Raw genomic sequence first — 26,995 nt, forward strand, 5'->3', positions numbered from 1 at the left:
ATTGCAACTTGCAACAGCCTTGGTATTCTAGACCTACAGTCCACTTAAATAGCCTTTTGGCAGCTAGAATGTTTGAAAGTAGGTTTATGAACAAATGTCTATAGGTGAAAGACTTGTGCACTACTCTTCTGCACCATCTGGTCTGTTTCTCTTGGCTGTTGAGTCCATTGCTATCACTGACTATTCAAGAACTGAAATAGTCTTCACTGACTTACTTCAAGCATTTTAAATAAAATTATGTGACGTTCTGACTGTATTTCTGTTGGAATTCTAAAAGGCCAAATATTCAGTCATCTAAGCTAAAACAAGAAAATATAATGAACTAGTTCTTGTCTTGCTTTTAAGTTGGTGAATGGAGCGCCCTGTAATGCAAGCTAAAGTATTTGAGTTGTATGCTAATCTTGCTATGTAAAAACATAACTTTTAGGATTGGGGTGAGAGGGAATGCTCAACTGCCGTCAGACAGGAAAGGAATACTCAACTGTTTCCAAAGAGGAATGTCTCTGGGGGAAGCAGTTCCATTACAACTACTCTAAAAGAAAAAAATAATAAACCAATCAATCAGGAGTAGATGCTGAACATAATGTCTTTGCTTGGAAGTGGATTGCTCAGATCCTCAATTCTACTAGTGTAATGATATGGCTTGTCTCCCCTTGAGTAATTGGCTTAACATTCCATTGTTGACTTGACCAAAGTTTGACATATAAATGCAGCAGAATATGCACTCTGCCTCTAGTAGACCTGTTTAATATGCAGTTCATTGTGGCATGATATATTTCAGTGTACATTTTCTGACTGAGTTAGTATGAATCAGTATTTCATACTGAATATTATTAATTGTATGAATCACCTTTAAAGAGGCCCGACCTTCTGAAGGTAAGTACTCAGAAGTTTCGGAAGATCCAAAACCTTAAAAGAAGCTGAAGTTGGGCATCCAAGTCAGAAGTTTTGAAAATTGAAGCATTGGTGGTTAGCTGTTCATATTTGCTTTTCTCTTCTTAGAAAATGATGAAAGATAATAATTTGGTGAGACACCTGGATGCGTGTGAAACAATGGGCAATGCAACAGCCATTTGCTCTGATAAAACTGGAACATTGACCATGAACAGAATGACAGTGGTTCAGGCTTTCATCAGTGAAAAACATTACAAAAAAATTCCAGAACCAGATGCTATTCCTGAGAAGACTTTGGCTTATCTTGTAACAGGAATTTCTGTTAATTGTGCTTATACTTCCAAAATACTGGTAAGTGAATTTCCTTATATTTATACAATAGCATAGAAACAAAAAAGCCATTCATTTTTAGTTCTTAAATACTGTACAACTACTGGTCATATGGTAGCTAGCTGACTTAAATGTGTATAAACTGAAGAGTTGAGGGTGAGGTACCTTTAACCTTACTGTAATTTAGGGCACCCCAACGTTGTGGTTGGTTTGGGGCCCTAATTCAAAACACAAATACTGGCTTATTTTACAGTTGGCATTATTCTGAATTGGTGATTCAGAAATGCACTCTTCAGGAAGCTGACTTTCTTATAATACCTAATTCTTAGATAAACTTACAAATTTTGTTTTACAGGCTAGGGGCTGTCTCCTCTGTTTGGAAAGCATCTAGCACATTTTGGGTGCTACCACAATATAAACATGTGAGAGCAGTATAGTGTGTGTGTTCATAGATGTAATGAAAAATGCAAGTACAAATAGTAGCTTAATTTAATTAATGGATTTTTATTCCCAGATAATGTAATGTTAGTATAATAAATGCATAGATTAAGGGACATTAATGTGTCCATCTTTTGTTCATAACTTGATTCCTTTTCACCATGTTGAGCGTTTGTGAATGAATATTTCGGTACCTATATCACAAATCTGTTGCACAATTTGATACTAAATATAAATATTGCACTCTTTTTAGTGTACTGTGTTTAACTGTTTAATGATGGGATCCACTTATTTGATTCAGATACATGCCACCAATCTTGATCTCAGGAGATATTACATACTGTATATAATAAGGAAAAACGTTGGGGGTTGCCTTCTGAGTAGACAGAAGTATTAAGTATATAGCAGAATATGGCTTACTTGCCTTTAACTACTCAACCAATTACATGAGTTTGCATCTGTACCCATCTGTATATTAGGGAAATATCAACTTTACAATACATAGCTAAATTAGGACTTATTCTGTGAAAAAGATAAGTTTGCTGTAGAGAAAATTGGTGGAAATTTGATATGAGAGAAAAATATTAAATAAGAGTGCAGTTGGTGTATATGAGTGGCTCAGTGCTGAGGTTCACTCTGAGAACATGTTCCTCCAATTTGTCTTGTGCAGATGGTTGAGGACCTATGAGTTGCTTGCACAGAAAGAGTGGTTTCTGGAGAGAGAATAGGAAACCATCCTATGAATAACATGAGAATCATAGAATATTATGGTTGGAAGGAACCTCAGGAGGTCATCTAGTCCAACCTCTGCTCAAAGCAGGACCAACTCCAACTAAATCATCCCAAGCAGGGCTTTGTCAAGCCATACCTTAAAAACCTCTGAGGATGGAGATTCCACCACTTCCCTCGGTAACCCATTCCAGTGCTTCACCACCCTCCTAGTGGAAAAAGTTTTTTTTCCTAATAACCAACCTAGACCTCCCCCACTGTAACTTGAGACCATTGCTCCTTGTTCTGTCATCTGCCACCACTGAGAACAGCCTAGCTCCATCCTCCCTGGAACCCCCCTTCAGGTAGTTAAAGGCTGCTATCAAATCCCCCTCACTCTTCTCTTCTGCAAACTAAACAAGACTAGTTTCCTCAGCCTCCCCTCATAAGTCATGGGCTCCAGCCCCCTAATCATTTTCGTTGCCCTCTGCTGGACTTTGTCCAATTTGTCCACATCTGTCCTATAGTGGGGGGCCCAAAACTGGACACACTACTCCAAATGTGGCCTCACCAATGCCTAATAGAGGAGAATAATTACTTCCCTTGATCTGCTGGTAGTGCTCCTACTAATGCAGCCCAATATGCTGTTAGTCTTCTTGGCAATAAGGACACACTGTTGACTCATAGCCAACTTCTTGTCCACTGTAACCCCAGGTCCTTTTCTGTAGAACTGCTGCCTAACTAGTCAGCCGCTACCAGTGAATGGGATTCTTCCATCCTAAATGCAGGACTCTGCACTTATCTAATGAGGTTCAACAAGGATATCTTTTGGCCCAATCCTCCCATTTGTCTAGGTCACTCTGTATCCTATCCCTGCTCTCCAGTGTATCTACCACTCGCTCTAGCTTAGTGTCATCTGCAAACTTGCTGAGGGTGCAATCCACTCGGTCCTCCAGATCATTAATGAAGATGTTGAACAAAACTGGCCCCTGGGGCACTCTGCTTGTTACCAGCTGCCAACTCGCCATCGAGCCATTGATCACTACCTGTTGAGCCCAATGATCTAGCCGGCTTTGTATCCTCCATATTAGTGCTCCTGTACCCGTAAAAAGGAAAGCGACCTAAACCTCATGCTATATCCAATAACTGGTGCTCTTGACTGATTCCACCCCCCAAAAAAATACCTTATAGAGAGAGGACGCAGCAGGATGCCTTGCTAGGTAGCCAGCTACAGTTTCTAAGTCACTAATATCTTAGTATTCTAGAATTGGTGAAAAATACTAAACCATCTGCTTGTTGAAATTGTTAATGTTACATGTCTCGTTGATTTCCAAGAGCATGTCTTCTAATTGGAAAAGACAAATGCTGTTGTCCAGAATATGCTAGTTGGCATCAACAAATGAATAAACTTGAAAAGACTTTCTTTTTGTTTTTTAAAAAAAAAAAAAAAAAAACAGAACACAAAATCAACATAAGTGTTAACTGAAACGAAAAATATAAATGGAGAATTTCACCAATAGGAGGTGTTTCTAGTGAGTCTACAAGGGATCTGTTCTTAGATCAATGCTAATCAATATTTTTATCGGTGTGGAAGAATATATAAAAAGCTGGTAAAATTTGCAGATGACACAAAATGGTGGAGTGGTAAATAAAGAACAGGATGGCTTGGTAAGGTGGGCTCATTTGAACATCGTGTTTTTTGTGTTTTGTTTTTTGTTTTTTAACGCAGCCAAGTGCCAGGTCCTACATCTAGGAATAAAGAATGTAGATCACACTTACAGAATTTGGCAATGTATTTGGGTGGAAAAAAGTGACTCCAAAAAGTATTTAGGGGTGTCAGCAGGTAACAAACTGAACATGAACTTGCAGTGCATTACTGTAGCTATGAGGCAAATTTCTTCCCACAATGCAGTCAACCATGGAATTTGTTGACAGTGGATTTTGTGAATGCCAAAAGTAGAACTGGGTTCAACAGAAAAATAGATAAGTTCATGAAGGATAGATCTATCAACGGCTATTAGCGCCGATGGTCAGGGATGCAACCCTATACTGGTAGGTGTGCATAAACCTCTGACTGCGATAAGCTGGGACTGGACAACACAGGATAGTTCATTGAATAATTGGCCTGTTCTGTTCATTCCCTCTGAAGCATCTGGCACTGGACACTGTTGGAAGACAGGATACTGGGCTAGACGGACCATTGGTTTGACCCAGTATGGACATTCTTATGTGATCTTTCGCTGTATAAGTAGAGGAATAGTGGGTAGAAATAATGAAGTAATACTGTCCCTGTATATGGCATTAGTGGGACCAGTATTGGAATATGGTATCCAAAATTCTGGTGTCAACACTTCCAAAAGGATGGTGAAAAATTGGAAAGAGTTCAGAAAAGAGCTAAAAACGGTTTGAGGTCTGGAAAATATGACTTTTTGATGTGACTTCAGAAGCACAATATATTTAGTTTAGGCAAGGTTAATGGAAACTTCATCATGGTATACAAGTACCTACAAGGGGAAGAGATTTCATAGTAATAGGTTCCTCAGTCTATCAGAAGAAGGCATAATGAGTCATGATTGAAAGATAAAATTAAATGGATTTGGAGTAGAAATAAGCTGCGAACTTTAACAATGAGAGTAATTAAGCATTGGAAAAATTTACCTTGGAATCTGTAGGATTGATTCTCAGTCATAGTCTTTAAATCACAAGTGGTTATCTTTCCATAAGACATTATCGCTCAAACAGAAGTTATGGGGTTGGATGCAGAAATTATTGGATGGTATTCTTTGGCCTGTCACAAGAAGTCTGTCTAAAGATCATAAATGGCCTCTTCCTGGCATACAATTTATGAAAGCCAGCAATCTGATTTCTTTCCACTTTGAGCAGGGTATTTATAAATATAGATTTTTAACACTTGTAATACGTTACTTTGATTTACAAATTCAGCAGTTCATAAGTGAGATGTATCTAGTTCTATTATGGAATAATAACTTTACTTACTGTTCTTACATTTGATATTTTATTACAATGGAATATTGTATTCTGCAAACTAGAATAGAATTGCCCCCTTCTTTTCTTTTACAGCCTCCTGAAAAAGAAGGTGGCCTACCACGACACGTTGGTAATAAAACAGAATGTGCCTTGCTGGGATTGCTTCTGGATTTAAAACGAGATTATCAGGATGTAAGAAATGAAATACCAGAAGAGGCACTGTACAAAGTATACACCTTCAACTCAGTCAGAAAATCAATGAGTACGGTGTTAAAAAATTCTGATGGCAGCTTTCGGATATTCAGCAAGGGTGCCTCTGAGATAGTTCTTAAAAAGTAAGATTAATGCAACTCTTGGATTATCACCTCTAATAGACTTTTTAAGAATGTTACGTCCAAATAATTGACAGACTAATCAGATAATCTTTTTATCATCCTCCCATTTGAGAACAGTAAAACTGCTAACTTATACCATGCAAAAGTACCAACTCTTTCATGTATTGGCTGCCACCAATGCAAATTTTGGGTTGTACTGCTTTCTCCTGTTAAGAAGGTGACGACCAAATCACAACTACTTAATTGCTGACACAATTATAATGTTTGTATCTGCTGTCCTCATTTTTTCCACATTGGACAATTGCAATAGTCTCTCCACTAGTGTACCAGCACCTACCCTTATCCAAATTTAAACAATGTGGCTTTTTTTTTTTTTTTTTTTTTAAATTCCTGTTGCTTTTTTTCCACAAGCTTCTGTTTACATGCCAAACTGGAAGTAGGGTTGGGACCTCTAGCTGGGGAGGTGGGAGGGAGAAGAGTATGAAAACATAGATATAATTGGAAGTTACTGAGTAGCTGACAACTTAGAATTACTCCACAGTCTTATAAAAAGTAACAGAAGAAAATACTAGATAGATTCCCTTACCTGCTATCCCAGAATAATACTTTAAGTAAACTCTGGATTATTTTTTTTATTTTTTTTGTAACTACTTGACCAGTGATTTCCCACCTCCATCCACCTTTGCTCTTTCTATAAATATTAGCAGGAGCTTGACTCCCTAATCACCTCCTTTAAAAATATTTGAGACCTTTCTTGGAAGGAATCATAAATCTTATTGACTTTTAGCTTATGTCTTTGTGAATCAAAATATGACTTGACTGCTTCATAGCTTTTGTTCAAGTAATAATAAAAAAAAAACCCAATATTTAAACATACAACAGTTGTGTGTCTTCCCTTCCTGTTAACTTGATTCTAGTTTCAACAAATCATGAGTTTGTGAATGTTCTGTTTTTGTTCATTGACAAATGTTGAGTTAAATGTGTAATTTCAGGTAGACCATAGCCTTTTAGGAATTCAACATAGTTTCCCCATATGCTTTTTGGGACACTTGAAATTTATATTTTGACTGTAATGGGGGTGGAGACTTTGTTACTTTAGACCAGGGGTGGGGAACTTTTTTGCTGTCAAGGGCCTGATGGTGGCCCTGGCGGCGGGGGAAGAATTCGACGGCGGCACGGTTCCGTGGGGGGGGCAGTGTCCGCCGCCGAAATCCTGCCGCCGTTTCCACCTTTTCTGATTTAGTGAATGTTTTACTATACCAGTAATGGATCAGTTTGTGCTATATTAATGTATTTCAAGAGATGAAAGAATAAACCTATTAAGTGATGAACTTCATTTGCTTCTGGGCTATTGTAACTCTTTCCGTTGTATTCTGACTAAAGAGAAATTGCAGTTCAGTTAACATGTTGTTGGCACTGTTTTACTAATGCCTACACCACTTACCTGTTGCGGGTAGGGAGAGGTCACTTGTTTACTACTAAACATTTATCAAGTCACTACCAACTTTACTGGAAATTCTGAACATATATATAGGCAATCCAAAAAACAAAGGGCACCCAGGGCATGGGGAAGGATAAAACTTAAATTTGAAGAGAAACACGTAGTTGTAAAGCTCTCACATGCAAAAAGAACAAGTCTAAAGCTAATTTTAGAAATATAATTTTAATAAAAACCTTGATTAAAATCACTGCAGTTTGGTCTGATATCTGCCTGCAAAACATTTGGTGTCAGACCAAATTAAGTACCACGTAATTTGATAAGCACAATTGGCTTAAATCCTACTCTTGCATCATTTGAAACGTTGGGTCTGGTTCTTGTATTGTGCAAGAGTTGGATTTTTTTCATGATCATTCTGACCAGCTGCATGTATCTACATACCAGTTTACAGCAGATTTTCATTCTTTCAAAGTAATGTTAGTTCACACACTTAGCCACCATACCTACTTCTTTTGGGCACTGTTTTGTTTTGTGCTGTGGAGCACCTCACTGTACATTTCTCACTGGAACGCAAAACCCAGAAAAGTACAATACAGACAAATATATTAAAATGGCAGAAGCTGAAAGTTAGTCTCTGCAAAATGAGTGCTTAGATTGGAAAAAAGTTAAAATGTAAAGTTGACATATCTTTCTTTGCACTTTGGAGGGTCTCAAAGAATGTTTCCTTTGAGGAAAATGGTTGGTTATGCCTGCAAGCGCCACAATGTCATCTTTATGTGGTTCTGATCTTACTGTAAATGCATTTTTTTTTTCTATTTGGTATTTAACCACCTCTTCAATTCTTTTTTTTTTTTTTTTTTTTTTTTTTTTTAAGGTGCTTCAAAATACTGAGTGCTAATGGTGAACCAAAGGTATTCAGACCTAGGGACCGTGATGATATTGTAAAAACTGTGATTGAACCTATGGCCTCTGAGGGACTCAGAACCATATGTCTAGCATTCAGAGACTTTCCAGCAGGAGAACCTGAGCCAGAGTGGGACAATGAAAATGATATTGTAACTGGTCTTACATGCATTGCTGTTGTAGGGATTGAAGATCCTGTGAGGCCTGAGGTAGGAAGAACTGTGAATTCATTGTAACTGTTAAACTGTATTTTTGCTAACATAAATCTTTTATTTATTTGTTGGCAATCTGGATTACTGACATTGTTTACGGGACTATTTTGCCAACAGAGATTCTCATTTATTAATGTTGCTTATATAATGAAAGGATGTTCAGGAACCCAGTGAAAGTCTCCTACATGGAGACCTATAAATATAGAATAGATTTAAGATTTTCATATTGAATTTTCCATGCCATTGTGTTCTTGGAACACTCTACAAATTAATGACCTAGTATGTAAGTAGGCATATGGAACAATCATTAAGCACTCAGTAATAATACATTTACAAACTTGGGCATTAGAAACAGCATTATTTAGGACCAAATAATATTGGCCATTGTATTATGTTTCTCCATCACTTAAAAGCATTTTATATAGGTTCAATCACCAGAGGTAAGGCAAGAAGAGATCTCATTTGTAGATCTTTTTCAGGAAGACAGTACCTTTTGCACTGCATTTAAGTGCAAGTCATAGGTATGAACCCAAATCCCAGTGTGGGATCTGAGTCCAATTATCTGATTGAAGAGGTGAGTGCTATCAACTGTACTGTGTACACAATTGGAAACAATGGTGAAACCATAAAACACACAGACTAAACACATAGGTATTTGGCTTTGTAAATTTTAATGCCATACCATACTAACATGGCATGAGGTTCCTTGCAGATGTTTATGGTATAAGATTCATTTCAGAGCAGTGCACTATTTAAAAAAAAAAAAAAAAAAAAAAAGTCTCCTAGGGAAATACACGATAATGGTCACTTGCAGGTATCCAGCAGAATAGCACTTTAAGTGATAACTAAAAAGAAAAGAAATATATTTGAAAAATAAATATTATGGGGAAAAGAAGTGTTTGCATGGACACATGACTTACTGATGTTTGAACACCTACCTTTTGATTGGGTCAGCTGTAGGGTATTGAACAAAGGACCTCTATTTAAGAGCGTACATCTCTTCTACTTGAGGTAGGAACTAAGGCCGTTCTTTTAGAGGCAGTGGAATACTTGTAAACTTTATGCAGTACAGTAATAGAGGTGGCTATAGTCACACAGTGTGACTATGGATCATGTCACAAGTTCAGCGCATCTTTTTTCAGCAACAGAATTTGGCCCTCCAAATTCCTATTACTGTAATCACCCGTTACCTTATTTGGTGTTGCTAGGACTTACTAGGCAATCAACGTGACAACTACAATAGCAAGCTTTTTTTGGTTTTTTTGCATAAACAGGTACCGGATGCAATAAAAAAATGCCAGCGTGCTGGTATAACTGTGCGTATGGTCACTGGTGATAACATTAACACTGCTCGTGCTATTGCTTCAAAATGTGGCATTTTGAATCCTGGTGAAGACTTCTTATGCGTAGAGGGTAAAGACTTCAACAGACGAATACGTAACGAAAAAGGAGAAGTGAGTCTATTTCTTCAGTAGGTTTGCATTTCTTTTATGGTCTGTCTTGTACAGTATAACTAATCTGCATTCTTTGTACAGATAGAGCAAGAACGAATAGATAAGATTTGGCCAAAGCTTCGTGTGCTTGCAAGATCTTCACCAACTGATAAACACACATTGGTAAAAGGTAAAAGTGTATGTTCATTAAAAGTTTCAGAAATTCAAAATGCAAGTTTTTTAATCAAATCTAGATTTTTTTAAAAACTAAATTAGGCTTTCCTCTTACCTGTTAAAATTTGAGCTCAGTACTTGAGATGCTCTCTCACATTCCAGTCCTTTCACCCAAAGAGTAGGGGGCAAGGTTCTTGTGGGTATCTATCAGAACCGTTCTTTAATTAGCTAGGAAAAGCAAGCTTTGATGGTGCTGGTTGAATTTCACCATTGAGATAATTAATTATTTTAGATGGTTGAATGCACCTACTTCCATCCTCTTGATAAGATGAGAAACAGGAGACCAGGGCTAGCTATCCAACCTGAGTATTGTGTATAAACACAGAGCACTACAGTCACACTATTCCACAAACTTGTAATTACCAATGCTGAAATTCAACTTTGTGTGCTTTCCTTTAAGGTATAATTGACAGCACTGTCTCTGTTCCAAGACAAGTTGTAGCTGTAACTGGAGATGGTACTAATGATGGTCCAGCATTGAAGAAAGCAGATGTTGGCTTTGCCATGGTATGGACTCTAGTCTCTTTACTTTCAGTGTTTAAAAAGTAACTTGTTGTTTTTTTAAGCCTTTTTTAGCTAAAGCATCAATCTTTGTTGCTGTGTATGTCATATGTGATTTGACAAAGCTGAACAAATTTGCTTGTAGTTTGGTAGCCCACTGAGCTCATTGACAGCTACCACTTCCCACACTTTCCTTTCTCCCTCCATTCCCCCCAAACTTTCTTAACCTGAACCTTAGGTTAAAAGGTTTCAGCTGTAGAGAATGGAGGTGTTCTTGTGTCATTAGCTGTTGGGTGAAATCTACTTAAAACCATATATCTCCAATCAGTTTTAATAATTACAGCTCAAGCTGTTTTTATGCAGAAGTTCATTGCTACCTCTTCTGCTGCTTTTGCTGTGAAATTCAGTGATACTGTAGTTTGGTGAAATGAGATAATTTTGATCAGTGTGTTGCAGTTGGTTTTCTATAGAAATAATTATCTTAGATCAACAATATACCTTGTTGCAGCTTTGGCTGAAAGAGAAAAATTATTTCTAAATTTTACCAAGAATATCTTCTTCCAGTAATTCATTTATCTGTATTTTATAATTTGTATAAAGTTGGCCTGTTACAGGTGAAAAGGTAAAATGAGTTTTTTGTGAGGAACTGGAAGCTCTGAAGGTCCAAACAGCATCAGATGCAAAGGATGTTGGGTCTTCTGGCCAGAGTAGTAATTTCAGATCCTATGGTTCACTGCATCTGGAGGCACCCTCAAAGAATAGAGATCAGGTCTTGGGCCACAGATCCAAATGATTGCATCCATTTAACAAATTCCCTCCAATATTCTCTTTCCAAAAGATGTGCTGTCGTTCACACAGGAATTATTTCAGGATAGTTCTATGGCCTGCATTCTGTAGGTCAGACTAAATGATCAGTGATTCATTCTGGCTTTAAAATCTATGAATAAGCTGTGATAGAGGATTGTGGAAACTTCAGTTCTTAACTTTCAAAATCCTACTGTCCAAGTGATCATATGCATCAGACCTTGGCTGAGAGATCATACAGAAGTTTTCTACACTTGGTGAGCTTCTTTCTTCTAGGAGTTCAATTTTTAGAAACTTGCAAAGAAAAATATATTTGTAATGCACCACATGGAGATTTGAGAGAGCTAGTATCCCAAAACTGGTCTGATTTGAGTCAATTGGGCCAAAGCCTCAACAAGAAAGAGAAAAGAGAACTTTCTGTGTTGGGAAAGCTTGAAGAGTGGAACTGGGCAGTATCTTGCCAGGTGCTTGTGTTAACCAGTTACCCAGTACAGAAGGAAAATAGACTTGTAGATAAACTTAGGCATTGCGTCGTACTGCATTACAATTGCTTGATCTTACTGAGTGGAAGTGCGCTAAATTGTTGGCTTGTTCGAGTAGCCTGATCTTTAAGAATGGAGGGGAAGCATGGATTACATGATCCTGATAATCCCACCGTATTAAAGACTAATTTTGTTCCCATTTATGTTGACCATTGACATCTCCTTTATAGCTGGACCCATTCTATTCAACCTTGATCATCCAAATCTGGATATCCCTTTATATTCGAATCTGAGATCTGTACCTGTTTACATAGATCCTGAAGGGGTTAGAGAGCAATTGGCTTGCTATTTTAAATTCTCCAGGAGGAACTTTCCATAGTTTGCTAGAAAGCTTTAGGCCTGTTTTGATTCAGATATTAATTTTGGACTGAATGTTTTGGGATTAGCTAATACAGGTAAGACTCCATATCATACATCTATCTCAGGTTAATGATTGGAATTCATTACTGCCTGATAGATGGTTAATCTACTTGATGAGTTTGGTCTCAGTCCACTGAATACATAATACCCAAAGCTGATTATTCAGAAACAGGAGCTTTATTCAGAAAAAGTTTGGCTCTCAAATCCATTTTTAATTTTAGCTATGACTTGCATTATAGATAGATTTAGGCCCTTATTGGAGGCTTGGTGAAAAGGAAAAGGGATTTGAATGGGCATGGAGACAAACTAACTCTTTCACTCCTAGAGGTGGGCCTGCTTCTTAGGTTTGAGGAACAATGATGAAGCAGTAAGGAGAAGCTTGCGTTACTTCATGTTGTACCTATTCTGTAGATAAAACAAAAGGAGTCAGTTTCTAGGACTTCCAGTTGATACCCTTGGACTAAAACTACATTAATGTGCTAAAAGATAGTGACTTCATATCATCATGCAAAACAACTTGATTATTTTCTGTGTATGGGACTAACGTCCTCTTTTATTTGTCACCTATTTCATCTTTCTGTGGACATTTTTACTAGCTTCTAATTTATGTTCAGTTATTTATAATTAACTAATTTCAATTAACTTTCCCATTAGGAAGACAATTCATTTTTACATTAACTTAATGTAAGATAAATTCACTGTTCAGAAGGCTTACAAGAGAGGCATGTCATGGGATTGTGGTTGAGTAAGGTGGTGAAGGAATGCGGATTCCTGGAATAAGAATGCATGAGATGACGATCATGCTGTCCCTTTCTCCTTGTAATTCAAGTAATTTCAAGAGCGTTAATTTTAAAACTACCCTCAATCATGAGATGTTAATATAGTCCATACAAAACTGATATCTCCTTTTGAGCACCTAGACTTGAGTTCAAGTTTCTTCTGTTTTTTCTGGCTACTTGTCAAGGTGGAATTTTGACACCACTTTGAAGATAAGAATGTACACCACATTATCTGTCGAATTTGATGTCAAGGGGAATCAGTTACAAGATCCTGAAGCTTTCTTACTTTAGGGATTTTTTTTTTAAATGCTGAAACTAACGCTGATGCATTATTCCTAGAACAGAAGCAGATACGCAGACAGTAAAGTTTCACTTGGAAAAACAGAGCAATAACAACTCACATACCAGTCTTAATTAGCACTTTTCAGGAGCATAGTTCACTATTGTCTTGATGCCAGCATGTGAAAAATACTGTTTTCCTCTGACTAAAACAAGCATTTTATGTCTGTTGCATGCATAATGGTTTCTGGTATGACCTATTCTCCAGCCATCTGAACTTTAACTTTTATGAATTTTAAATGTTGAATTGAGATTTTTGTTAAACTGATATATACAGGTATTGTGGCCTATGTATTTTTAACTCCACGTCACTGGGAATTGACTTCCTGGCAAAGAACGTGTGCATAAATGAAGGTAATTAAATATTGCTTCCAGAGGATCGAGTATCTTGCATTCAGTGGGGGAGGACTATATTCAAATAGTCTTCCTTGAAATCCATAAATGTATTTATAATTTAGCCTCCAATGGGATTTTTAAAAAAACTGTAAGAGGTTAATTAAGTCTCAGATCATTATTACCCAAGGCTTGTGCATTGTATACATACAAACACACTTTTTCTGTTCTTTGCAAAGAAGTACTCTTTATCAAACATAAGTTTATCTTCCGAAAGGTACATTGTTTGAGAATATGAAGTTAATTTCTATCAACCCATAGAAATCAGATTTGGAATATAAACTGCAGAACTGTACTACTGCACCATCTGGTGGCTCCTAAAGACTTAAAATACTGTTACTGTACTTCAGCCATTTCAACCAACCATGCTGGTTGGAGAGCCACATAAGCTTAGGTAATAGATATTAATGTATTTTCTCAATAATGAGAAACCACAAGTCTGTCATTACTTTGTGTAATTATTTTACCTTTTTATATTCTTTAGGAAACAGGAGAGCAGAAAGTGTCTGCTCTGTTTGAGACTCAGTCCTGGTCTACACTTACCTGGAGATTCGGCGGCAGTCGACGGGAGTTATGCAAACTACACAGAGTAATTTGCGTAACTCATGTTGACTGCTCTGCTTCCCTTCTGCGCGCTGTCTTCATTGCGCTGCGCTACTTGAGGGGGTGTTTTTACTCAGTCGACTTCCTGATCAATTGAGCAGGTCTAAACTGACCGCTCAATCAATCCAGAAAGGTCGATCTGGTGGCAGCGACTTTGCTGCCATCAGTTTAGACATACCTTTAGTGTAGTTATGTGTTTTTCCTGTGCAGCTCCTTAGAGAGGCTCCTGTAAATATCATTACACCGCAGATGGATTACAGCACACTTCAACTGCTAAACTATAGCTTATGTTTTTATGGTGTATTTTACAGGGACAGTTTCACAATGGAGGTGCAGAGCATGAATAGTACTTAGACACTGTCAGGATATTGCTATAACTTTTCAGGAGAAGCACTGTGGAGCATGAATCTTTGGTATATTTTTTTTCCACGTTTACCAATCCATTACCAACAAATAATGAATAAAATAAAAAAGCCACTAGGTTTGAGACTCCAGCTTGCTCTGCAGACTCCTACTTTCACTACAACAGCAGTTCATCATCACTGTCTTGAGACTTTCATGCTGGTAGACATGGTAGCAAACAGACTGCTCTGTAACAAAGCATTTGGTAAAGATAATCTGAAAGCACAAGTTTACTTGGCAGTGAAATAAAATTTAGATGGGAAAACTACCTTTAATTTATAATTTCCATATTGGATTGCACAAGCTACTCACGTGCTTAAAAATATAAATAAAAAATAATTGTTTTTTCAATGCAGATACATGTGTGTTGGGGTTTTTTAAAACTGTCAGGAGGTCATGGCTCAAATTAAAAACTGAAAAGATGCTTAAACTAAACAAAAGGATGATTTATTGTGTGAGCACAAGCGTTCAATCTGGTTTTGATTAAGCATGTAAAATGTGTTTATCCCTTGATACCTGCCTTAGTAAAATATTACTTCAACTTATGTATCTTATTGATAATTTTAAACACACCAACTTTGGTATCTTTAACGTGTTAAAATTTCAGTCTTGCATTTCAATTTTGCACCTTTTCAGACCTTTAAGAAAATATGATTTTTGTTCTTGAAATGTCAGTTTATTATATGCCTAACATATTCTAGAGTATTGAAATTAAGCAAAAGTACAAGTTATACAGTAGAAATGTAATCATGCTAAATAAGCTAGATATCAGTTTTCCTATTGTTGTGATTCACAGTGTTCATATGTATGTTCTTCCTAACAGGGTATTGCTGGAACAGATGTAGCTAAAGAAGCTTCTGATATTATTCTCACAGATGATAACTTCACAAGCATTGTTAAAGCAGTTATGTGGGGACGAAATGTTTATGACAGTATCTCCAAATTTCTTCAGTTCCAGCTTACTGTCAATGTCGTAGCAGTAATTGTTGCTTTCACAGGAGCATGTATTACACAAGTAGGTACTGGTGGTAGCTGGTTTCAACTAATTTAAGGTCTCAAAACATGTGCCTCTTTAACTAAAGTCTTGCATACTGAAACCTTTTCAAAGTCACCATTTTGTATTCTGTCCTAAAGAATGTACTGCTCTTCAAAGCAATACACTAAATTCCCATATAGTAAATATTTTTAATGGCTGCAACTTGTTCATTTCTAGGATATTTATTGTGTTATCTATTAGGAAACATATCCTTTTTATAGGATTCTCCACTTAAAGCTGTGCAGATGTTGTGGGTAAATCTCATAATGGACACACTAGCATCTCTTGCTCTGGCAACGGAACCACCTACTGAATCTCTCTTGCTGCGGAAACCTTATGGTAGAAATAAACCTCTGATCTCTCGCACGATGATGAAGAATATTTTGGGTCATGCATTCTATCAACTTGTGGTAGTCTTTACGCTCCTGTTTGCTGGTAAGAATATTGTAGCTCTTATAACGCTTTGATCATTTTCCACGAACTAAAACTAATTTATTATGACATCTCAATGTTAGTCATATTAATTCTGACCTCTTCAATGTTTTTATTCTGATTGTGTAGTTTATTTTGAATCATGATACTGAGATAATCTGTTTTATACACAGGTGAAAAAATTTTCGATATTGATAGTGGAAGAAATGCACCTCTGCATGCTCCTCCTTCAGAGCATTATACTATTGTATTTAATACATTTGTGATGATGCAACTTTTTAATGAAATCAATGCCCGGAAAATTCATGGTGAAAGAAATGTTTTTGAAGGAATCTTCAACAATGCCATCTTCTGTACTATTGTTCTGGGCACATTTATTGTACAGGTAGGCAATTGAAGATTTTAGTTAAATATTGGTAAAGTAATTTAATTTATTTGCTGCTGGGGCAGCTGCACTTAATCCATCAACATTTCCAGATAAAGTAGTGTCACCTTTATGTATCTGTAAACATTGACAAAAAAAGTTGTTAAACACTGGAAGAAAAGTTGGTTCAAGTAGACTGTTTGAAATTGAGGTTTAAAATTTTGTTACAAAATGTAAATTTGAGGCCTAAAATATTTGAACAATTTCCTCTTATGGAACTCAATACTTCTAAATCTGACCATGAAGAGTTATGTATCTAAATGTGTTCTAAGTTACCTATAGTCAGAATATGTAAAGTGCAGTATCTACCTATATATGAATATATGAATAAACATCCATTAGAAGAAAAAGAGTACAGTTATCAAACACACTGTTAATTAATTCTCACTCTAAGATATAAATTGATTATACCTACATCAGCTTAGAAATGTCAGCATCACCAAATCAAGTACTCGAATGTCCTGCTGCAACAAATATTACATATGTTGATAATACTCTGAAGTTACATTACCTGTAACTTACTGTAAGCTTAATGATTACAAACGTCTAATGATCCTTTATTTTTGCATATGGAACATGTTAAGAAAACTGGTCAGATTGTACCACTGCCAAAACTTTAAATATTTCAGTCATATCACATTTAACTCTTTTCAGGCCAAGTAATTCTAATATCTTTCAGCTTCACACATGTGAATGACAACTTAACTATGTTCCCTGGACTCCCAAATTTGTGGTTTCATGTTTGTTTCTAACTGGTCTTTTTTTATGGTGGTTATTCATCAGGAAAACTAGAAATGTACTGAAATGTATGTCTAATACGATGCTATTTTTGACATAGCATAGAACTGTCAAGTACAAAATAGCCACTTAGATGTTGCCAAGACACACCCAGACCTTTAAGATTGTTTTATCTGAAAACTTGAAATTCCATAAAATTATGGCACAAGAAGCACTGTGTTTTGGACAGAAAAACACAGGAATAGGAACAAGGAATTTGCATTCTTATCCTGGCTTTTACACTTGATTTGCCTCAGTTCCCCCCTCCATATAATGGGATTAGTACTTTCTCCTGTCCTTTTTTCCTGTCTTGGCTGTTTGGTTTGGCAACTCTTCAAGGAGAGGGCTGTTTCTTACTATGTGTATGTATAATGCCTAGCTTCCCAGTCTTGGTTGGTGCCCCTAACCTAGAGGTTACCTAATACAAGTGACAGACAAAAAAATAAAAAAGAACAAGGTTAATTTTAAAGTAATTTGCTTATGTTGAGATTTTTTTTTAAAGCCTTAAATATAATATGTGAAGCTTAAGAAAAAGATCCAGCGTTTGAGGTAACTAAGTTAAAATGCGGTACACAAATTGAGTGCTCTCATGCTGTAATGTGTATACACTGCCAATGCTAATTTTTAATGTTTATATTTTGGTTTTCCTAAATTCTATAAATGTTGACATACAAATGTCTGTGTGACGGCATATATTTGGCTGCCCTCACTGAACAATGGATGGATAATTACTACAGTTTATACTTAAACTTAATTTCTGGTTTATGATTTCAGATTTCACTTTTCTCATTATAGTTGTTAATCAACTCATCTTTGGTTTTTATACTTGTTGCTAAACTGAAATGGATGTGCAGAAATACTGTTTAAAGAGTGCTTGTGTTAATTGCTGGGAGAGGTTTCGGGGGCCTGGTTTGGGTTTTTTTGGACAAACTTTAAAATAGGAAAATTTTACTGCTAAAGTGTCTAGTTCTGGGAGGAGAATCCACTTGATACAGTACTTCGTTGTATACAAAGTAGAGTTGTAACTTAGATTGGCTGCTACTCTTCTATATCATGAAGAGAAAAAAGGAAAAATAAAAGTAAACAAACATAAATTTTAGTCTGTCTAAAATTTGTTGCACAGCAGGCTGCTTTTCTAAATGTATGAGTAAAGAAAAATATTAATATTTTATTATCTAATTATGTTAAATTGAACCAGCGTAACTTCTTAAATTTATCACTACAATCAGATTTTACTTTTGAAGTACAAGATAATCATGGGGGAGAACTCTTCTGTGTCCATGCTGTGGTTCAAAATAAAGGTAGTTTAAAAATGATGCTGGGGGAAATGAAGGGGATCAAAATGCTAAAACAACACATTAAAGTCAATATATTATGTAAACAGCTTCTATGACTGGTGTTATGTTTGAAACAACAAGTGGCTAAAATTCACAATAGATTGTTACATTCACTGATTCACAATCTTCAATACATATTGCTTTCTCTGACTTTTTCCACAGATAATTATTGTACAGTTTGGTGGCAAACCTTTCAGTTGTTCAGAACTTTCAGTTGAACAATGGCTATGGTCCATTTTCCTGGGAATGGGAACGCTACTCTGGGGCCAGGTAAATCAACTTTTTTTTCCTGTATAAGCTAAGACATCCTAGGAGGAATTCACATTTTGCTTTGCATTTTTGGGTTTATCCTTCGGGGTATGTATGAGAATTGCATTGTGATCCAAAAAACTTCAAGCATATTTCAAGATGTCAAGTGGGAGTTGGTGTGTGTGGCCTTAGCAGATATCTGACTTTTTTTTTTTTTTTTCATCAATGAGATTTTATTAAAATAAAAATGGATAGTGGAGGATTGTTTCATCTTGATACTTTACTCAGGCATTCTATTTGAAGGCAAGAAAGTATATTACTAGTAGTTATGTTCCTGAGCTAGGGGCTACAGTTCACAAATAATGTATTTGAAACTTAATAATCTTAAAGCTGTTTCTAGTTTGCACCTAAATAAAATTTCAGGCTTATCTGGCTGTATAAAGATGCCTAGAATAATTAATATAGTGGCAGAAACCACAGTTGCCATTAAGAAAATTAAACTAAGAATTTCATCAGATTGGGTTGGTTCATAGCCAAACTTCTGCTTTTAAAAAAAACAGCGTATCCCTTCCACTAAAATACATTTTGAATCCCTTATAGTTAAATAGTCAACACTGTTTAGAAGCAGCAATAAAAGCAGTGATGAATTTTAAATTTGTGTATTATAAAATATATTAAACAATCCTGTTTAATATACGTGCTAGTGAAGTAATTGAAAACTCTTGTTAATGTAGAGTAAGTAGAATTGTGAACAATGATGTAGAATTTCTTAAACAAGGTTAAACCTGTAAGTGTATAATCTCAAGCAAAAAACCCCTGCAATATCCAATCATGTCTCCATTTTTGTACCATGAATGTGTGATAAAGTTGGATATGGGAAGATCTCCACTTCCTTTCCCACATCCATATTTTCATAGCTGCCAACACTGTTGAATTTTGCCATGGACAGCTCTCCAAAGAAGCTTAGGACTTGGTGGCCATCAATTATGCAAATGGAGGTGCATAATTGCGCACAAGTGGGTCTCTACTGGTGACCTTAGTTTCCAGACAGTACAATGAGACCTCTCTTGTAAAGCAGTTATTTCATAGAAGTTTATAGAGTAAACTGAATTGTATTCAACCTGTGTATCCTTGTAAAAGGAAAGAACAAATTCATCCTGCTGGGAGTTGAACATTAGGTTTCTGGGGATTTAGATGCCTCCAGTCTCGAAGTGCACAGGGAAACTATAGCCTCCAACTCCTCATCCTGGAGAAAATGACAGACACTATTCAGGCCCTCTCATGAAATGCTAACAGCCGCCTGGTACTTCCCAGGATCTCTGCTTGTCCCTTCCCCTCTAGTTGAAGGATCAGCTGATAGATTTGCTGCTGCTTAGAGTTCTAGAGCAGCAATGAAACTGACTAGTCTTAATTTCACTACTGGTGCTAGGAAATCTAAGCAGCTACAAATGGCTCAGCCTCTCACCATCATGGTGAATGAAACACAAACTTCATATGACTAGATATCGTATATCAATAAAAACATAAATTCAACACAGTGCACCTGTCACATAAAATTTTGGCCTTGATATTCTTTAAATTAGTCGTGTCCAATCTCTAGAGTCTTGAGGGGCCTCTGGGACAGTTGTTGTCGTCGAGGGTGACTATTTTAAGGATCGAATTTGTATTTATTTACAAATTAAAAATGTGTCCTCTGGGCTGTTCCCTGGAATTTTTTTTAATTGAAGCTTGACTCTCACACACAAACCCACCCCTTCCATCTATTGTCCACGTTTCCATCCCCATTTTCCTCCCATTGCTTCTCCTGCATCAGTTCTAGTGTGAGTTTGGAGCACTCCAAGCAGTTGTTGTCCCATCCCTTCCCTGCTACTGCTTCTCAACAGTTCCCTACTTTGTTGCACTGGAGGTGGAGGGGGAAGAGAGAGAAGAATCTCTTGCTGCTCCAATGCTTCCTTACCCTTCAGGCTGAGGGAAGTCCAGAGAGCAGGTTAAGAGCTCAGCCTGCTCTCTGTACTTAGCTGGAACATGTAGTAAAGGATGGCTCCATTCTCCCACACAGCTACCCAGAGGAAGAAAAAAAAAATGCTAAGAACAGCCAACCAGTTATGGCCCCTTGAATCTCTGCCCAGTCTAAGAACAGAACTTGTACTAGCTAACAAGTCTTGTATGGACAATAAGCGAGCATGGGATAATTATTCTATGGACAATAAGCGAGCATGGGATAATTATTCTGACCATTTCTCTTCAACGCCCATCCTTCTCCCCTGCTCTGATATACCCACCTGACACGCTTTCTGATGGCTTTTCATCTATGTCAAGACAATCCTTAGCAGGGATCTTGTTCATTCTCTTTTTGTGCCACCTGAACAGTGCAGAGGGAATAAAGAGGAGCAGAGAATCTCTCTCAGTACTGATTGTTGTTGGCCCTTGACTTCTGAAGTGTTAGCCTGAAATTGTTGGCTCCAGTACTTAAATGAAAACTAAAATCCTGTGGAAACAGTAGTCTTGGACCCTACTTGCCAGGAAAATCTTCCTACATGTTACTGGCAAATAATTTTTTTTCAAAAGTTTTAGTAAACTATGTGAATAAAAAGCAAACCTGCAATATGGCAGTTAATGTTTTTCTAACTCTTGTATTATCTGATTTTTTTTTTTTTTTTTTTTTAACTAGAAATGATAATTGTAACATTATGGTAATGTAGCTTTTTGCTTTTAATTTCAATTTTCTTTTGAGTTCTGGAATAGCTTGCACTTAATTTTAGAATTTAAATAGTCTGAGTTCAGCTGTACATGTTTGAAATGAGATGGTAGGGAAATGAGTTCTCAGCTTTGTTGCAGCTGTTACTTAGCTGGAGTGTGTCCAGCAATATTGAGTGTACAGAGTATCAGGATAGTTCGTTTGCACTGTGAAAGATGTATCTCTGAAGTAAAAAGATATGTTTGTTTTAAAAATAGTTTTTGCAGAATATTATAGGTTAAAGGAAAAACTGTAAAGACTTCAAGATTATATATTCATTGATTTTTAAACTAATTTAAAAAAACAATTTGTACTACCATGTTTCTTTCTGTTGGTTCTTATACACCTTTTCCCTCTTTAGCTGATCTCAACAATTCCAACCAGCCGTTTGAAATTCCTTAAAGAAGCTGGCCATGGAACACAGAAGGAGGAGATTCCTGAAGAAGAGTTAGCAGAAGATGTAGAAGAAATTGATCATGCTGAAAGAGAATTACGTCGTGGTCAGATCTTGTGGTTTAGGGGCCTGAACAGGATACAAACTCAGGTATGGTCTTGGAAAAGGTAGGAGGAGACAGTGGTAGTTGAGGGTTTTAATTAAATCTTCCCCTCCATCCCCTTTACCCAATAAGGTGACAACTTTAAACTGTGTGACTGAGATTTTCTCAAAATGGGGGTATGGATGACTCTGTAATCCCTCCTCCTTCTTTACTTTCTTCAGCTCTAAATGCATCTCTTGCTCTATAAAAAGTGCCTTTTTTCTTTACTTCTTGTGTGTTATAGATGGGATGGTCCTTTCTCTTGTTCTCTCTCTCTTTTGCTGAGCAAGCTGTCACAATCTCTGATTCCTTGCAGATGGATGTAGTGAATGCTTTCCAGAGTGGAAGTACCATTCAGGGGGCTCTAAGGCGGCAACCTTCCATCGCCAGCCAGCATCATGATGTAACAAATATTTCTACCCCTACACATGTAGTGTTTTCCTCTACTACTGCTTCTACTACTGTGGGGTGTGAGTGTGTGTTCCTAAGTGCATGAAATTAACATTTCCTAATTCACACACCTAACGTTTCTCATTTTCTCCTTAGTATTTAAATTCATCGTTCAGGCTTTTCATAAAGCTTTCTTTTCGCAAAGTGGAGTCCTCAAGACTTTTTTCTTAGAGGGCTAGAGAACAGGTGGAACAGTTGCAACAAAAGACTTAAACATGAAAGCTGTGAGCCTGTATGTACTGTGCCTTCATTCATTCATTCATTCATTCATTCATTTATGTACAGAGGGACTTTTTAAAAACTGAGAGAGGAAAACTGTTGTAAATTTTCGAGTATATGCCTCTAATGGTTAATTTTATGAAAATGTTCATACTTCATCCAATGCAGCGTATAACATTAAACTAGTCCAACAAAAATAGGTAATACAGTTTATTTTCAAATTGCAAACATAAAATAACACACTTAAATGTAAAATATATAACCTTTTCAACATTTACTCTGGCAAAATAAGCTATGATTTAAATTATTTAAATAAAGTTTAAATTATAAAGTTTAAATTATTTAAACAAAGTTTAAAATATAGACAAAATACATTAATAGAAAAGAGCTCTAAATGCTTGCTTCCTATGGAAATGCTTCATGTACTGAATCTTGCTTTTTGTTGGACTTGTTCTTAACCAGATGGCAAGAATTCTCTTTTCAACTTCAGGGTGCAGTTGATAAAATGTGCTTGATACAATAGTAGTAAATTTAACTATACAAAAAGCTGCGGAAGCATTCAGCCAGTCAAATTTAGAAACAAAGAACTTTGGTAAGAACCTTAAGGTATCTGATCTGTAAAACGCTTTATTTAATTCAAACTGGATAACTTTTCTCTCTAGGTTCATTTGGCAGCAGTACGTAAACCTCCAGTGGAAGTGATGCTTTGTCAATTAACTCTATTCTCTTTAAATTATGCTCTCTAAACTAAGTGGCATCTGGATTTTCAGCCTTCTTCTGTTAAGACTAGGAGTGTAATAGTTCATTCTAAAATGGATATTTAGATTATATTTGAGATTGAGGATGTAATAATACATTTGTTTCATGTAAGTATTTTCAGCACATTTATGGATTTCATATACCAGTGTCTTATTTAAAGAAATGGGTAAAAATATTAAACTTCTTTGGTCAGATGAGTTTCCATCCTGTTTTAATAATTAACCTTTAACATTTTAAGCAAAATTTCATTTGCAAACATTCCTATGGGTTGGCTAAACAACAAATGTAATTAGTTAGCTAACTATTTTTCAGGCTACTTAGCCCAGCAATCTGAAAGTTCCAAAAAGTTAAGTGAAATGGGCAGCGACTTCTTAAAGCTTTCAGGAGTTTTCTTATTAAAAAGGAAGTATGGTACTCTGGGCTCCGTTTCCGATTCAGATTTCCTGAGTTTGAGCAAGTCGCTTATCTCTGCCTGTTTTCCACTCTGTAAAATGAGGATCCTTCCCTACCTCACAGGGATGTTGTGAGGCTTAATTCACTTGATGTTTGCAGAGCACTTAGAATTTTTAAATGAAAAGTGCCACATAAAGGCAAAGTCTGTTCTGTTTTTTTCTGGGAATAGGGATGTGCAGGGCAGCACTGTATTTTAAATGTTAGCAGCTTGTACATCTGATGTATCTACAGGAATGTTCTTTAGTTTCTCTCCATATATGGGAAGTAACTTTGGGCTACATTGTGCTTGTTAAGAAAAGCCTGTTGCAAGTGGCAATGCAGACCACACGACTCTTGGGTGATCAGCCAGAAAATATTTTACTGTCCTGGTGTAGAGAGGGGATTAATTTGCAACACTGCTTTAAGGAGTGCAGTGTACTTCCCTCTGTCCTGGCAGCTAGTCTGCTAGTCAGTGTCTCAAGGTAGAGAAGGAGCCATGCCTTCTCCCTGGCAGTTGCAGGTCAGTATGCCTAGCTTCAGTATGAGACAAATTGGTTGAAAGTGTAATAAAGAACAGAATTTTCAGACACATAGCTGAACAAAATATGTTGGGGAAGAGTCAATATGTTGTAAAGAGAAGTCATGTCTCACCAATCTATTAGAAATTTTTGAAGTTGTCAACAAGCATGTGCACATGGTTGATCCAGTGGATAATCGTGTACTTGGACTTTCAGAAAGCCTTTGCCAAGGTTCCTCACTAAAGGCTCTTAAGCAAAGTAAGCTGTCATGGGATAAAAGAAAAGTTCCTCTCATGAATCAGTAACTGGTTAAAAGATAGGAAACAAAGGGTTGGAACAAACAGTCCGCTTTCAGTGGAGAGAGGTAAATAGCAGGGTGTGCCAAAGAGCTGTACTGGGGAAGATGGTGATCTGGAAAAATGGCTAAATAGTGAGGTGGCAAAGTCTGCAGATGATACAAAACTACTCAAGATAGTTAAGTCCAAAACAGACTGATGACCTGCAAAGGGATCTCACAAAACTGGGTGAATGGACAACAAAATGCAGATGAAATTCAATGTTGATAAATGTGAAGTAATGCACATGGGAAAACATAATCCCAACTATGCATACAAAATGATGGGGTGTAAATTAGCTGTTACCACTCAACAAAGAGATCTTGGAGTCATTGTGGATAGTTCTTTGAAAACATCTGCTCAATATGCAGCAGCAGTCAAAGCTAACTATGTAACCATTAAGCAAGGAATAGATAAGACAGTAAATATCAAATGCCACTATATAAATCCATTGTACGCCCACACCTTGAAAATTGCATGCAGTTCTGGTTGCCCCATCTCAAAACTTATATATTAGAATTGGAAAAAATACAGAGAAGTGCAACAAAAATGATTAGGGATATGAACAGCTTCTATGTGGGGAGAGATTAAAAAAGACTGTTCAGCTTGGAAAAGAGACAACTGAGGGGAGGTCTGAGAGAGGCTATAAAATCATGAATGGTTTGGAGAAAGTGAATAAGGAAGTGTTGTTTACCCATTCACATAACACAAGAACCAGGGGCTACAAAATGAAATTTAATAAGCACTGGGTTTAAAATAAATGAAAGGAAGAACTTCTTCACATAATAAAGTAAAACTGGGTTCAGAAAGGAATTAGATAAATTCATGGAGGATAAGTTCATCAATGGCTATTAGCCAAGATGGTCAGGGACACAATCCTATGCATTGGGTGTCCCTAAACCTTTGATTGCTAGAAGCTGGGACTGGAGAGATCACTCGGGAAAGCAACCTGTTCTGTTCATTCCCTCTGAAGCATTTGGCACCAGCCACAGTCAGAAGACAGGATACTGGTCTAGATGGACCATTGATCTGACCCAATATGGCCATTCTTATGTTCTTTTAAAAAATCTATCATTGGGGAGTAACTTGACCCTATGTTCTCTTGAGCTTCGAGGCTGCAACTCTTATGCAAATCTCGTAGGTAGGGAAATATGCTCGGAGTGCTTATTACTCCATGACTGTGTGGGCACATGAGGGTAAGCTATAATTTAGCCTTTATGGTGGTTGACCTAAGAAAATCAGTAGAATTTGTATAATATCTACCAAACTGTCTTCTAAAATGTTCCCCAAATATGTGTATATTAATGCAGTACTTCTTGGTTAAAATAAGGCTGTGTACTTAAACTGAGGTATTCATTTCTATCTATAAATCATAAAGTTTTCCCATTTAAGAGTAACTGAGCTGCTGACAATCTCTGAATTGTATCATCATTCCTGGATTTTTGCAGGATCTTGTAGCAATGTGAAATTTATGTACCATGCTTTGAAATCTAGACCAGAGGATCTCAAACTTTTTTTTACATATTACGGACCACATCATAGTGGTGTCTTAAGAACTACCTCTCTTCCCCCTTGATACCTTAACCTCCCTATAGCAACTATAGCATTACTTATGTTGAAAAGTAATATTAAGAAAATATTTTTAGATTTTTAATGTTATTTACCAGCTGGACATAAGGCTGAGCCATATGACCAGCAAGTATTCCTTGGACTGTTGGTGAATTGTGCACCACAATTTGAGAACATCTGTTCTATACCAACAGTTGAAATATAAAAGGGGCAGTGTTAAAGAGAACTGGTTTTATTTTCAGATTTCATTAACTGTGTTACTCTTAACCCTTTAGTTATTTAAAACAGAAAATGTACTATTCTTCACTCAGCTTGGACAATGGAGATGATCGGTCTCATTTAATGTATTTATTGATGCATTAACATGTTTGCCAAAAAAAACTTTGTGCCTGAGCTATTTGGACCATCCCTTAATTTCCTTTCTTTTTTAATTTGACATGTTAATGTGGCTCAAATATTTATGTGGCAATTAAGATGGTCATAGCAAAAATAAGGATGTAATATTGAAGCGTAGCTCATATGCATTAGGTCTAATTGCTAAAACAGTGT

The 26,995-nt window shown here is 36.7% G+C and overlaps 1 protein-coding gene across 5 annotated transcripts in view; it reads left to right on the forward strand.

Annotated features, from left to right (window-relative positions):
* Positions 1 to 26,995, forward strand: part of ATP2B1 (ATPase plasma membrane Ca2+ transporting 1) — a 110,233-nt gene that overhangs the window by 76,812 nt on the left and 6,426 nt on the right. For 4 of the 5 annotated variants that reach the window (XM_067559836.1, XM_067559834.1, XM_067559835.1 and 1 more), the window contains 11 exons: positions 1,003 to 1,245; positions 5,452 to 5,693; positions 8,006 to 8,243; positions 9,521 to 9,700; positions 9,782 to 9,869; positions 10,314 to 10,420; positions 15,460 to 15,651; positions 15,894 to 16,107; positions 16,278 to 16,489; positions 18,805 to 18,912; positions 21,990 to 22,172. In XM_067559836.1, the coding sequence (XP_067415937.1) occupies positions 1,003 to 1,245; positions 5,452 to 5,693; positions 8,006 to 8,243; positions 9,521 to 9,700; positions 9,782 to 9,869; positions 10,314 to 10,420; positions 15,460 to 15,651; positions 15,894 to 16,107; positions 16,278 to 16,489; positions 18,805 to 18,912; positions 21,990 to 22,172 (2,007 nt within the window). Of the gene's footprint in view, positions 1 to 1,002; positions 1,246 to 5,451; positions 5,694 to 8,005; positions 8,244 to 9,520; positions 9,701 to 9,781; positions 9,870 to 10,313; positions 10,421 to 15,459; positions 15,652 to 15,893; positions 16,108 to 16,277; positions 16,490 to 18,804; positions 18,913 to 21,989; positions 22,173 to 22,480; positions 22,595 to 26,995 lie in introns of all 5 variants that reach the window. The other variant, XM_067559839.1, reaches the window with a different exon arrangement.

This window comes from Emydura macquarii, unplaced genomic scaffold (genome assembly GCF_026122565.2).
Source record: "Emydura macquarii macquarii isolate MOO-44397 ecotype Brisbane River unplaced genomic scaffold, CSIRO-AGI_Emac_v2 contig_2205, whole genome shotgun sequence".
NCBI lineage: Eukaryota > Metazoa > Chordata > Testudines > Chelidae > Emydura > Emydura macquarii.